Source organism: Triticum aestivum, chromosome 5D (genome assembly GCF_018294505.1).
Source record: "Triticum aestivum cultivar Chinese Spring chromosome 5D, IWGSC CS RefSeq v2.1, whole genome shotgun sequence".
Classification (NCBI taxonomy): Eukaryota; Viridiplantae; Streptophyta; class Magnoliopsida; order Poales; family Poaceae; genus Triticum; species Triticum aestivum.
In genome coordinates this window covers 316,352,260-316,365,790 of record NC_057808.1, presented here as the reverse complement: position 1 = coordinate 316,365,790, position 13,531 = coordinate 316,352,260, and the positions used below count along the sequence as shown (strand labels likewise).

At 48.0% G+C, this 13,531-nt stretch overlaps 1 protein-coding gene across 1 annotated transcript; it reads right to left on the bottom strand.

Annotated features, from left to right (window-relative positions):
- Positions 1–10,854: 10,854 nt before the first annotated feature.
- LOC123124763 (uncharacterized) lies at positions 10,855–11,921 on the bottom strand. The gene is made up of 2 exons (XM_044545323.1): positions 11,557–11,921; positions 10,855–11,469 (listed from the first exon to the last, which is right to left on the bottom strand). The coding sequence occupies exons 1-2, from the start codon at positions 11,835–11,837 to the stop codon at positions 10,953–10,955; spliced, it is 798 nt and encodes a 265-aa protein (XP_044401258.1). The 5' UTR covers positions 11,838–11,921; the 3' UTR covers positions 10,855–10,952.
- Positions 11,922–13,531: the final 1,610 nt, after the last annotated feature.

Genomic DNA, 13,531 nt, shown 5'->3' with positions numbered 1-13,531 from the left:
GTAGGTGCCCTAAGTTTCACATAAATGGTTTCGGTTCCCCGCATCGCCAGGCGCAGGGGGGAGCCAGCCAGCGAAGGGGGGGGGGCAGGGGGAGCCAGGCAGGTAAGGGGCCGACGGCAGGGGCCGAGGACGGGGATGGGGAGGGGGGGAGAGAGCCATCCAAAGAGAGGTTCAATCATAGGAAAGAGATTGCGGCATGGACCATTGCTCGAATTAGAAGGTTGTGGCTGGAAAGAAATGCTCATTTGTTTGAGAACAAGCACTCAACCATTCTTCAGGGGGTTGCACATGGAGAGGACACACTGCAGCTCTCGAAGCTTGCACGCACGAAGTCAGGTTATAGTGAGAGTAACTTCTTGGCAGGTTGGTTGTTGGAGTTATATTCCTAGGTGTTTCTGCTTATCGTTATGAGATGTTGGATTGTGTGTGGCATATTGTTTTTCCAATTCTTAATGAAATGATGGACAACTACGGTCGCTTGTTCTTGGGAAAAAAATGTACGACATAAGCAATGATTATCGGCGTCTACCACAAATGTTTCATTGCAAAGCTTTTTTCAATTTGTTGCTTATAATCGCTCCACAATGGTTTGTTGTATAACGGGATTTGTTGCATACATCCATTGATGGGTTTGAACTTTATAATGCTGCAAGTCTTGACATGTTTTTTTTTGAAATGGAGGCAAAAGCTTTGCCTCATCTCATTAATAAAGAAGAAGAGAGTAACCAGGTCACAAGAGGGTCATTACTCCTCCACAAATGAAAGAAAACAGAGCTACTCTCGCGGCATCAATGATCCCAAGTGTTTAGCCCCTTGACATGTTTTTGATTGACTATGAGGAAAAGCTTTAATGACAAAAATGCTTCTCCTCTGCAGGTTATTTTTCGTTGTACGCACTCGCTTCGTATGTGGTCTATGCTACAACGTGCGGAGTACCAACCGCTATTCAAGGCGGCGTGTACGCGATTGGAGCAGGTGGCTATGGAGTTTTTTACCCAACATGGGTGGCAGCATAATCTCCGCATCGGTCCACCAACCGTTTCGACATAGGCATAGTGTCGGTTTATAGGATTCTACTGTTGCCGAATTGTCTTTTTTTCTTCTTGTCAGATTTTTGATGTTTGGCTGTGTACATCCTAATTATGCAGAGGCCGGGTGATACTCTAAATGCTTTGTATCGCTTGATGCTACATTTCAAGATAATAAAAGCGCCCTTTATCGAAAAATGAGGAAAAGCTTTACGATGATATTGCAGGTGTTCAAAAATGTTGCAAGTTACAATGCTTGCATGGACATGATGATCAGATGGCACAGAAGTGCGCTGATTTAGTTCCACGCCGCATGACTGGTTGTCTCTTTTTGATTCAAGTATTTTGCTAATTCTATCAAGAGATACATAGTATACTTTGTAGTGTAGAATAGTAATTCTCATCTGACTTTCTACAACAATATGCCGGTAATCCTGGATATAAGTCGAGTATTATCCATAATAAGAGAAGTCAACTATTGCCAAAATCGACCCAAATACTATAATCCATTCTCTCTGTCTCCCAAAAGTCCATTGGAGTTTCGTGTTGTCCCAATTCGCAAGACCACATGTTTGTGCTACATGCGTCGTCATTGCTATTGGGGATCGTAGCAGAATTTTAAAATTTTCCTACGCTCACCAAGATCCATCTATGGAGTATACTAGCAACGAGGGGAAAGGAGTGCATCTACATACCCTTGTAGATCGCGAGCGGAAGCGTTCCAATGAACGAGGTTGACGGAGTATACTAGCAAGAACGTTTCTTACCTACGTAAAACCACAACGTGATTTGCCAATTTCTATTTACCCTTCATAAGGACCCTTTTCATCGAATCCGTTCCGACTAAATTAGGAGAGACAGACACCCGCTAGCCACCTTATGCAACTAGTGCATGTCAGTCGGTGGAACCTGTCTCACGTAAGCGTACGTGTAAGGTCGGTCCGGGCCGCTTCATCCCACAATACCGCCGAAACAAGATACGACTAGTAGCGGCAAGAAGAATTGGCAACATCAGCGCCTACAACTGCTTTGTGTTCTACTCGTGCATAGTAACTACGCATAGGCCTGGCTCATGATGCCACTATTGGGGATCGTAGCAGAATTTTAAAATTTTCCTACGCTCACCAAGATCCATCTATGGAGTATACTAGCAACGAGGGGAAAGGAGTGCATCTACATACCATTGTAGATCGCGAGCGGAAGCGTTCCAATGAACGAGGTTGACGGAGTCGTACTCGCCGTGATTCAAATCACCAATGACCGAGTGCCGAACGGACGGCACCTCCGTGTTCAACACACGTACGGTGCAGCGACGTCTCCTCCTTCTCGATCCAGCAAGGGGGAAGGAGAGGTTGATGGAGATCCAGCAGCACGACGGCGTGGTGGTGGATGTAGCGGGATCTCGGCAGGGCTTTGCCGAGCTTCTGCGAGAGGGAGAGGTGTTGCAGGGGAGGAGGGAGGCGCCCAAGGCTGTGGTGTTGCTGCCCTCCCTCCCCCCTTTATATAGGCCCCCTGGGAGGGGGAGGGGCGCCGGCCAAGTCCCATCTAGATGGGGGGGGGGGCGGCCAAGGGGGGTAACTTACCCCCCAAGTCAAGTGGGGCGCCCCCACCCTAGGGTTTCCAACCCTAGGCGCAGGGGGGAGGCCCATGGGGGGGCGCCCCAGCCCACTAGGGGCTGGTTCCCTTCCCACTTCAGCCCATGGGGCCCTCCGGGACAGGTGGCCCCACCCGGTGGACCCCCGGGACCCTTCCGGTGGTCCCGGTACAATACCGATAACCCCCGAAACTTTCCCGGTGGCCGAAACTGGACTTCCTATATATAATTCTTCACCTCCGGACCATTCCGGAACTCCTCGTGACGTCCGGGATCTCATCCGGGACTCCGAACAACTTTCGGGTTTCCGCATACTCATATCCCTACAACCCTAGCGTCACCGAACCTTAAGTGTGTAGACCCTACGGGTTCGGGAGACATGCAGACATGACCGAGACGCCTCTCCGGTCAATAACCAACAACGGGATCTGGATACCCATGTTGGCTCCCACATGTTCCACGATGATCTCATCGGATGAACCACGATGTCGAGGATTCAATCAATCCCGTATACAATTCCCTTTGTCAATCGGTATGTTACTTGCCCGAGATTCGATCGTCCGTATCCCAATACCTTGTTCAATCTCGTTACCGGCAAGTCTCTTTACTCGTACCGCAATGCATGATCCCGTGACCAACGCCTTAGTCACATTGAGCTCATTATGATGATGCATCGCCGAGTGGGCCCAGAGATACCTCTCCGTCATACGGAGTGACAAATCCCAGTCTCGATCCGTGCCAACCCAACAGACACTTTCGGAGATACCCGTAGTGCACCTTTATAGTCACCCAGTTACGTTGTGACGTTTGGCACACCCAAAGCACTCCTACGGTATCCGGGAGTTGCACGATCTCATGGTCTAAGGAAAAGATACTTGACATTGGAAAAGCTCTAGCAAACGAAACTACACGGTCTTTTATGCTATGCTTAGGATTGGGTCTTGTCCATCACATCATTCTCCGAATGATGTGATCCCGTTATCAATGACATCCAATGTCCATAGTCAGGAAACCATGACTATCTGTTGATCAACGAGCTAGTCAACTAGAGGCTTACTAGGGACACGTTGTGGTCTATGTATTCACACATGTATTACGATTTCCGGATAACACAATTATAGCATGAACAATAGACAATTACCATGAACAAAGAAATATAATAATAACCATTTATTATTGCCTCTAGGGCATATTTCCAACAGTCTCCCACTTGCACTAGAGTCAATAATCTAGTTACATTGTGATGAATCGAACACCCATTGCGTCCTGGTGTTGATCATGTTTTGCTCTAGGGAGAGGTTTAGTCAACGGATCTGCTACATTCAGGTCCGTATGTACTTTACAAATATCTATGTCTCCATTTTGAACACTTTCACGAATGGAGTTGAAGCGACGCTTGATATGCCTGGTCTTCCTGTGAAATCTGGGCTCCTTCGCAAGGGCAATAGCTCCAGTGTTGTCACAGAAGAGAGTCATCGGGCCCGACGCATTGGGAATCACCCCTAGGTCGGTAATGAACTCCTTCATCCAGACTGCTTCCTGTGCTGCCTCCGAGGCTGCCATGTACTCCGCTTCACATGTAGATCCCGCCACGACGCTTTGCTTGCAACTGCACCAGCTTACTGCTCCTCCATTCAAAATATACACGTATCCGGTTTGTGACTTCGAGTCATCCAGATCTGTGTCGAAGCTAGCGTCGACGTAACCCTTTACGACGAGCTCTTCGTCACCTCCATAAACGAGAAACATATCCTTAGTCCTCTTCAGGTACTTCAGGATATTCTTGACCGCTGTCCAGTGTTCCATGCCGGGATTACTTTGGTACCTTCCTACCAAACTTACGGCAAGGTTTACATCAGGTCTGGTACACAGCATGGCATACATAATAGACCCTATGGCCGAGGCATAGGGGATGACACTCATCTTTTCTCTATCTTCTGCCGTGGTCGGGCATTGAGCCGTGCTCAATTGCACACCTTGCAATACAGGCAAGAACCCCTTCTTGGACTGATCCATATTGAACTTCTTCAATATCTTGTCAAGGTATGTACTCTGTGAAAGACCAATGAGGCGTCTTGATCTATCTCTATAGATCTTGATGCCTAATATATAAGCAGCTTCTCCAAGGTCCTTCATTGAAAAACACTTATTCAAATAGGCCTTTATACTTTCCAAGAATTCTATATCATTTCCCATCAATAGTATGTCATCCACATATAATATGAGAAATGCTACAGAGCTCCCACTCACTTTCTTGTAAACACAGGCTTCTCCATAAGTCTGTGTAAACCCAAACGCTTTGATCATCTCATCAAAGCGAATGTTCCAACTCCGAGATGCTTGCACCAGCCCATAGATTGAGCGCTGGAGCTTGCATACTTTGTTATCATTCTTAGGATCGACAAAACCTTCCGGCTGCATCATATACAACTCTTCCTTAAGGAAGCCGTTAAGGAATGCCGTTTTGACGTCCATCTGTCATATCTCATAATCATAGTATGCGGCAATTGCTAACATGATTCGGACGGACTTCAGCTTCGCTACGGGTGAGAAAGTCTCATCGTAGTCAACCCCTTGAACTTGTCGATAACCCTTAGCGACAAGTCGAGCCTTATAGATGGTCACATTACCATCCGCGTCTGTCTTCTTCTTAAAGATTCATTTGTTTTCTATGGCTCGCCGATCATCGGGCAAGTCAGTCAAAGTCTATACTTCGTTTTCATACATGGACCCTATCTCCGATTTCATGGCTTCTAGCCATTTGTCGGAATTCGGGCCCGCCATCGCTTCTTCATAGTTCGAAGGTTCACCGTTGTCCAACAACATGATTTCCAGGACAGGGTTGCCGTACCACTCTGGTGCGGAACGTGTCCTTGTGGACCTACGAAGTTCAGCAGTAACTTGATCCGAAGCTTCATGATCATCATCATTAACTTCCTCCCCAGTCGGTGTAGGCACCACAGGAACATTTTCCCGCGCTGCGCTACTTTCCGGTTCGGAAGGGGTGACTATCACCTCATCAAGTTCCACTTTCCTCCCACTCAATTCTTTCGAGAGAAACTCTTTCTCCAGAAAAGGACCCGTTCTTGGCAACGAAGATCTTGCCTTCGGATCTGAGGTAGAAGGTATACCCAATAGTTTCCTTAGGGTATCCTATGAAGACGCATTTCTCCGACTTGGGTTCGAGCTTTTCAGGTTGAAGTTTCTTGACATAAGCATCACATCCCCAAACTTTTAGAAACGACAGCTTAGGTTTCTTCCCAAACCATAATTCATACGGTGTCGTCTCAACGGATTTCGACGGAGCCCTATTTAAAGTGAATGCGGCAGTCTCCAAAGCATAGCCCCAAAATGAGAGCGGTAAATCGGTAAGAGACATCATAGATCGCACCATATCCAATAGAGTGCGATTACGACGTTCGGACACACCGTTTCGCTGAGGTGTTCCAGGCGGCGTGAGTTGTGAAACGATTCCACATTTCCTTAAGTGTGTACCAAACTCGTGACTTAAATATTCTCCCCCACGATCTGATCGTAAGAATTTTATTTTTCTGTCACGTTGATTCTCAACCTCACTCTGAAATTCTTTGAACTTTTCAAAGGTTTCAGACTTGTGTTTCATTAGGTAGACATACCCATATCTACTTAAGTCATCAGTGAGAGTGAGAACATAACGATATCCTCCGCGAGCCTCAACACTCATTGGACCACACACATCGGTATGTATGATTTCCAATAAGTTGGTTGCTCGCTCCATTGTTCCGGAGAACGGAGTCTTGGTCATCTTACCCATGAGGCATGGTTCGCACGTGTCAAATGATTCGTAATCAAGAGACTCCAAAAGTCCATCTGCATGGAGCTTCTTCATGCGCTTGACACCAATGTGACCAAGGCGGCAGCGCCACAAGTATGTGGGACTATCGTTATCAACTTTACATCTTTTGGTATTCACACTATGAATATGTGTAACATCACGTTCGAGATTCATCAAGAATAAACCATTGACCAACGGGGCATGACCATAAAACATATCTCTCATATAAATAGAACAACCATTATTCTCGGATTTAAATGAGTAGCCATCTCGAATTAAACGAGATCCAGATACAATGTTCATGCTCAAAGCTGGCACTAAATAACAATTATTGAGGTTTAAAACTAATCCCGTAGGTAGATGCAGAGGTAGCGTGCCGACGGCGATCACATCGACCTTGGAACCATTCTCGACGCGCATCGTCACCTCGTCCTTTGCCAGTCTCTGTTTATTCCGCAGTTCCTGTTTTGAGTTATAAATATGAGCAACCGCACCGGTATCAAATACCCAGGAGCTACTACGAGTACTGGTAAGGTACACATCAATTACATGTATATCACATATGCCTTTGGTGTTGCCGGCCTTCTTGTCCGCTAAGTATTTGGGGCAGTTCCGCTTCCAGTGACCACTTCTCTTGCAATAAAAGCACTCAGTCTCGGGCTTGGGTCCATTCCTTGGCTTCTTCCCAGCAACTGGCTTACCGGGCGCGGCAACTCCCTTGCCGTCCTTCTTGAAGTTCTTCTTACCCTTGCCCTTCTTGAACTTAGTGGTTTTATTCACCATCAACACTTGATGTTCTTTTCTGATCTCCACCTCCGCTGATTTCAGCATTGAATATACCTCAGGAATGGTCTTTTCCATCCCTTGCATATTGAAGTTCATCACAAAGCTCTTGTAGCTTGGTGGAAGCGACTGAAGGATTCTGTCAATGACCGCGTCATCCGGGAGATTAACTCCCAGCTGAGACAAGCGGTTGTGCAACCCAGACATTCTGAGTATGTGCTCACTAACAGAACTATTCTCCTCCATTTTACAGCTGAAGAACTTGTCGGAGACTTCATATCTCTCGACCCGGGCATGAGCTTGGAAAACCATTTTCAGCTCCTCGAACATCTCATATGCTCCATGTTTCTCAAAACGCTTTTGGAGACCCGGTTCTATGCTGTAAAGCATGCCGCACTGAAGGAGGGAGTAATCATCAGCACGATGCTGCCAAGCGTTCATAACGTCTTGGTTCTCTGGGATTGGTGCTTCACCTAGCGGTGCTTCTAAGACATAATCTTTCTTGGCTGCTATGAGGATGATCCTCAGGTTCCGGACCCAGTCCGTATAGTTGCTGCCATCATCTTTCAGCTTGGTTTTCTCTAGGAACGCGTTGAAATTGAGGACAACGTGGGCCATTTGATCTACAAGACATATTGTAAAGATTTTAGACTAAGTTCATGATAATTAAGTTCATCTAATCAAATTACTCAATGAACTCCCACTCAGATAGACATCCCTCTAGTCATCTAAGTGAAACATGATCCGAGTTAACTAGGCCGTGTCCGATCATCACGTGAGACGGACTAGTCAAGATCGGTGAACATCTCCATGTTGATCGTATCTTCTATACGACTCATGCTCGACCTTTCGGTCCTCCGTGTTCCGAGGCCATGTCTGTACATGCTAGGCTCGTCAAGTCAACCTAAGTGTATTGCGTGTGTTCCGAGGCCATGTCTGTACATGCTAGGCTCGTCAACACCCGTTGTATGCGAACGTTAGAATCTATCACACCCGATCATCACGTGGTGCTTCGAAACAACGAACCTTCGCAACGGTGCACAGTTAGGGTGAACACTTTCTTGAAATTATTATAAGGGATCATCTTAATTACTATCGCCGTTCTAAGCAAATAAGATGCAAAAACATGATAAACATCACATGCAATCAAATAGTGACATGATATGGCCAATATCATTTTGCTCCTTTGATCTCCATCTTCGGGGCACCATGATCATCTTCGTCACCGGCATGACACCATGATCTCCATCATCATGATCTCCATCATTGTGTCTTCATGAAGTTGTCACGCCAACGATTACTTCTACTTCTACGGCTAACACGTTTAGCAATAAAGTAAAGTAATTTACATGGCGTTACTCAATGACACGCAGGTCATACAAAATAATAAAGACAACTCCTATGGCTCCTGCCGGTTGTCATACTCATCGACATGCAAGTCGTGATTCCTATTACAAGAATATGATCAATCTCATACATCACATATATCATTCATCACATCTTCTGGCCATATCACATCACATAGCACATGCTGCAAAAACAAGTTAGATGTCCTCTAATTGTTGTTGCAAGTTTTTACGTGGCTTGTATAAGTTTCTAGCAAGAACGTTTCTTACCTACGTAAAACCACAACGTGATTTGCCAATTTCTATTTACCCTTCATAAGGACCCTTTTCATCGAATCCGTTCCGACTAAAGTAGGAGAGACAGACACCCGCTAGCCACCTTATGCAACTAGTGCATGTCAGTCGGTGGAACCTGTCTCACGTAAGCGTACGTGTAAGGTCGGTCCGGGCCGCTTCATCCCACAATTCCGCCGAAACAAGATACGACTAGTAGCGGCAAGAAGAATTGGCAACATCAACGCCCACAACTGCTTTGTGTTCTACTCATGCATAGTAACTACGCATAGGCCTGGCTCATGATGCCACTATTGGGGATCGTAGCAGAATTTTAAAATTTTCCCACGCTCACCAAGATCCATCTATGGAGTATACTAGCAACGAGGGGAAAGGAGTGCATCTATATACCCTTGTAGATCGCGAGCGGAAGCGTTCCAATGAACGAGGTTGACGGAGTCGTACTCGCCGTGATTCAAATCACCGATGACCGAGTGCCGAACGGACGGCACCTCCGTGTTCAACACACGTATGGTGCAGCGACGTCTCCTCCTTCTTGATCCAGCAAGGGGGAAGGAGAGGTTGATGGAGATCCAGCAGCACGACGGCGTGGTGGTGGATGTAGCGGGATCTCGGCAGGGCTTTGCCGAGCTTCTGCGAGAGGGAGAGGTGTTGCAGGGGAGGAGGGAGGCGCCCAAGGCTGTGGTGTTGCTGCCCTCCCTCCCCCCTTTATATAGGCCCGGGGGGGGGGGGCGTCGGCCAAGTCCCATCTAGATGGGGGGGGGGGCGGCGGCCAAGGGGGGTAACTTACCCCCCAAGTCAAGTGGGGCGCCCCCACCCTAGGGTTTCCAACCCTAGGCGCAGGGGGGAGGCCCATGGGGGGGCGCCCCAGCCCACTAGGGGCTGGTTCCCTTCCCACTTCAGCCCATGGGGCCCTCCGGGACAGGTGGCCCCACCAGGTGGACCCCCGGGACCCTTCCGGTGGTGCCGGTACAATACCGATAACCCCCGAAACTTTTCCGGTGGCCGAAACTGGACTTCTTATATATAATTCTTCACCTCCGGACCATTCCGGAACTCCTCGTGACGTCCGGGATCTCATCCGGGACTCCGAACAACTTTCGGGTTTCCGCATACTCATATCCCTACAACCCTAGCGTCACCGAACCTTAAGTGTGTAGACCCTACGGGTTCGGGAGACATGCAGACATGACCGAGACGCCTCTCCGGTCAATAACCAACAGCGGGATCTGGATACCCATGTTGGCTCCCACATGTTCCACGATGATCTCATCGGATGAACCACGATGTCGAGGATTCAATCAATCCCGTTTACAATTCCCTTTGTCAATCGGTATGTTACTTGCCCGAGATTCGATCGTCGGTATCCCAATACCTTGTTCAATCTCGTTACCGGCAAGTCTCTTTACTCGTACCGCAATGCATGATCGCGTGACCAACGCCTTAGTCACATTGAGCTCATTATGATGATGCATCGCCGAGTGGGCCCAGAGATACCTCTCCGTCATACGGAGTGACAAATCCCAGTCTCGATCCGTGCCAACCCAACAGACACTTTCGGAGATACCCGTAGTGCACCTTTATAGTCACCCAGTTACGTTGTGACGTTTGGCACACCCAAAGCACTCCTACGGTATCCGGGAGTTGCACGATCTCATGGTCTAAGGAAAAGATACTTGACATTGAAAAAGCTCTAGCAAACGAAACTACACGATCTTTTATGCTATGCTTAGGATTGGGTCTTGTCCATCACATCATTCTCGTAATGATGTGATCCCGTTATCAATGACATCCAATGTCCATAGTCAGGAATATCTGTTGATCAACGAGCTAGTCAACTAGAGGCTTACTAGGGACACGTTGTGGTCTATGTATTCACACATGTATTACGATTTCCGGATAACACAATTATAGCATGAACAATAGACAATTACTATGAACAAAGAAATATAATAATAACCATTTATTATTGCCTCTAGGGCATATTTCCAACAATTGCCAACCTTCACCTTGTTATCAACACGTGGCGACCCCGGCACAAAGCCAAATTACCGTCGCACAGAACAAAGTCAGCATAAACAATGTCCGGCCAATCATAGAGTCTTGGGAGGAAGATCTTGTTCTGCATCTGACTTGATGGTAGTCTTCTTCATTATGGTCGTGAGTGTGCCCGTAAACAAAGCCCTGCCATCTAGGCTCTCCATCTTGTCCCACTCCATCGTGGGTCCATTGAGCTTGAAGACGTCGACAGGTGACCCGCGTCGGCCGATGAGGACGACCATCAGCTCGCCCTGGCCGGACTCGATCAAGTAGCTGTCTTCGTATACAAACCCGAAACCCCGTGGCTTCTCAAGAATTTCAAATCCTTCTTCGTGTCTGCGCTCGTCGCATACGGCTAATCTTCCGTCTTCTAATAGTAGATAGATCAAGCCGTGGTGGAGCACAGGGTTGGACCCTGGTGACGCCGTGAACTTTGTCCTGTCGGGGTAGGAGTACTCCCAATGTTCCCACACCCCGTCGCTGTTTTGCATGCAACAAGCAATCACTTGGACGGCAAGCGTACTGATGCCGAACATCTTGCCCATACCATCGTAGATGATATGTTCGAACCTCTGAGAAATCGGTGCGAGACGGTAGAAGTCGTCGGTCAGAAGGTCAACTTTGAGGATTTGCTTTGACATGCATAGTGTTAGGTACCTTCCGTTGGCGTAACAGATCTTGGCGTCAGGTGCCTCTAGGGTGTCGCCAATCTCGAAGTTTTTCTGGAAGTAGGGACTGTAGTAGCGGACATTGGTGGTTCCGACGTCGGTGGTGTTTAGCAGGAGCGGGGTGATCCACACCGGATAGAAGGGCGACATGGCCGAGCTCCATTGTCGGCACACCAAGGCGATACTCGGGTGGCTCGACCACCGCAGACGCTTCAGGATGAGGATAAGCAGGTCCACCGGGAGAGACGACCAATCTCGTTCCTGCGACATCACCGCCTCTCCTTTGGCCGCAGGTGGTAATAAGGCGTACGTGCGGCTGAATATCTCGAGCTTTACGCTACTACTGTATCTTGCTAAAATTTCTCTCTTGGAGCCCAAGAAGAATTCCATCCCGAGTAGGGAGGAAGCAGCAGATGTCACGTACGTACAATCCCGGCCCGACCCGACCCGAAACCTAAACTGCGCGCCCGTGTGGGCAACGGCAAACGGCAACATAAAAGGAAACGATATGGGATCTGGCAGTCTCGCGCAGGAAATTAAGAAAACTTTGCAGGGAGACGGCGGACGACGAGATGGATACGAGCTGCGGGGCGGAGAACTTGAAGGGGCTGACCGGCCTGTCACCGTTTCCGCTGGATCCAAGCCTCGCTCCGCTGCTGCTGTTCGACGACCAACATGACGGCGAGACCATATTCCTGTATAGCATCCCTAAGAGGCAGTTACTGGGCAGGAGAGCCGATGGTTTCAGAGGCCATCGTTACTGGCTAACACCTCAAGGATGGGTGCTCATGCTGCATCTCGAATCGCACGACTCTTTCCTCTGGAACCCATCAACTCTCGAGAGGATCAGCTTACCTCCAGACCAAGAGAATCTCCTTCAAGCCGCACAAAGCGTCAGGTGCCTTCTCTCGCTCAAGCCGACAGATCCAGACTGCGTCGTGCTCGTAGCAGACCTCGCGCACGCACTCATCTACTACTGCCATGCAGGAGGAAACCAATGGTTCGAGCACGAGCACGAGCATGGGAAAAGCTTCAATGAAGGTCTTACCACGCTTGGTGGCAAGTTCTACGCATACGACCTGTATCACGACGAGCACGATCAGATTGTCACACTAGCGTTCTTACCATACCCAGCGTTCACCACGCACGGCTTGCTGCAACAACGTTTCCCAATCGGGTATACCAGGTTTCATTGCGGCATCTTAGAGTGCCGCGGAGAGCTGTTTGTGCTAAGCTTTTGTTACCACGGGATATCTGTCCGGCATATCGCGCGAATTGTTGTGCGCAAGTTGGATGTCTCCAATGGAGCTTGGCTCAAGGTGGACACGCTCGGCGACATGCTGATTTTCTACGATAGTTGCCGCGGTTATGGAGCGTCGTTGGATGCACTCCAGCTCGGTCTAAGGAAACGGGACTGCATATACTTTTTGATGCCCGATGACAAGGCGTTGTACGTTTATGATATGAAACGAGGAACAACTGCTATGCACAATCTTGGACCCAGCCTTCGAGATTCTCTTGTGCCTCAGTTTTTATTGCCTTTGGCTTCGATTTGAGGCCCGTTGTCTATTCGAGATTCTATTCAGACTTCCTTGATGTGAGGTACTCCCTCCGTTCCGAATTATAAGTTGTTCTAACTTTTTTTCTTATTCAACTGTATAAAGACGCGGTTTAGTATCTTTCTTCATTAATTTCAGTCTAATATATAGTCTTCTTGAAATATCCAAAACATCTTATAGTTGGGTGCGGAGGAATTGTGTGTATATGTGTGGGTGTGCTTGTTTTTTTATGGCAGCTGTGTGCATCTTGGTTCTGCATAATCAATATGTGAATTTGTTATAGTACATGTCAAATTGTGAGTTACTAACAATCTCCTTTATTTAAAAAACTAGTCGTTCTTCTTCGTTTTTGGCCGCCAAATTTGATCCAGGTGGTCGTTGATGAGGAGGGAACTGCTCAAGTGC

Bases quoted from the DNA above. Each gene is read 5' to 3' on its own strand.
- LOC123124763 (XM_044545323.1), bottom strand. From the start codon at position 11,837: ATGTCGCAGGAACGAGATTGGTCGTCTCTCCCGGTGGACCTGCTTATC. The intron at 11,470-11,556 runs GTACCTAACACT...GATTTCTCAGAG, and splicing joins ATCTGTTACGCCAACGGAAG to GTTCGAACATATCATCTACG.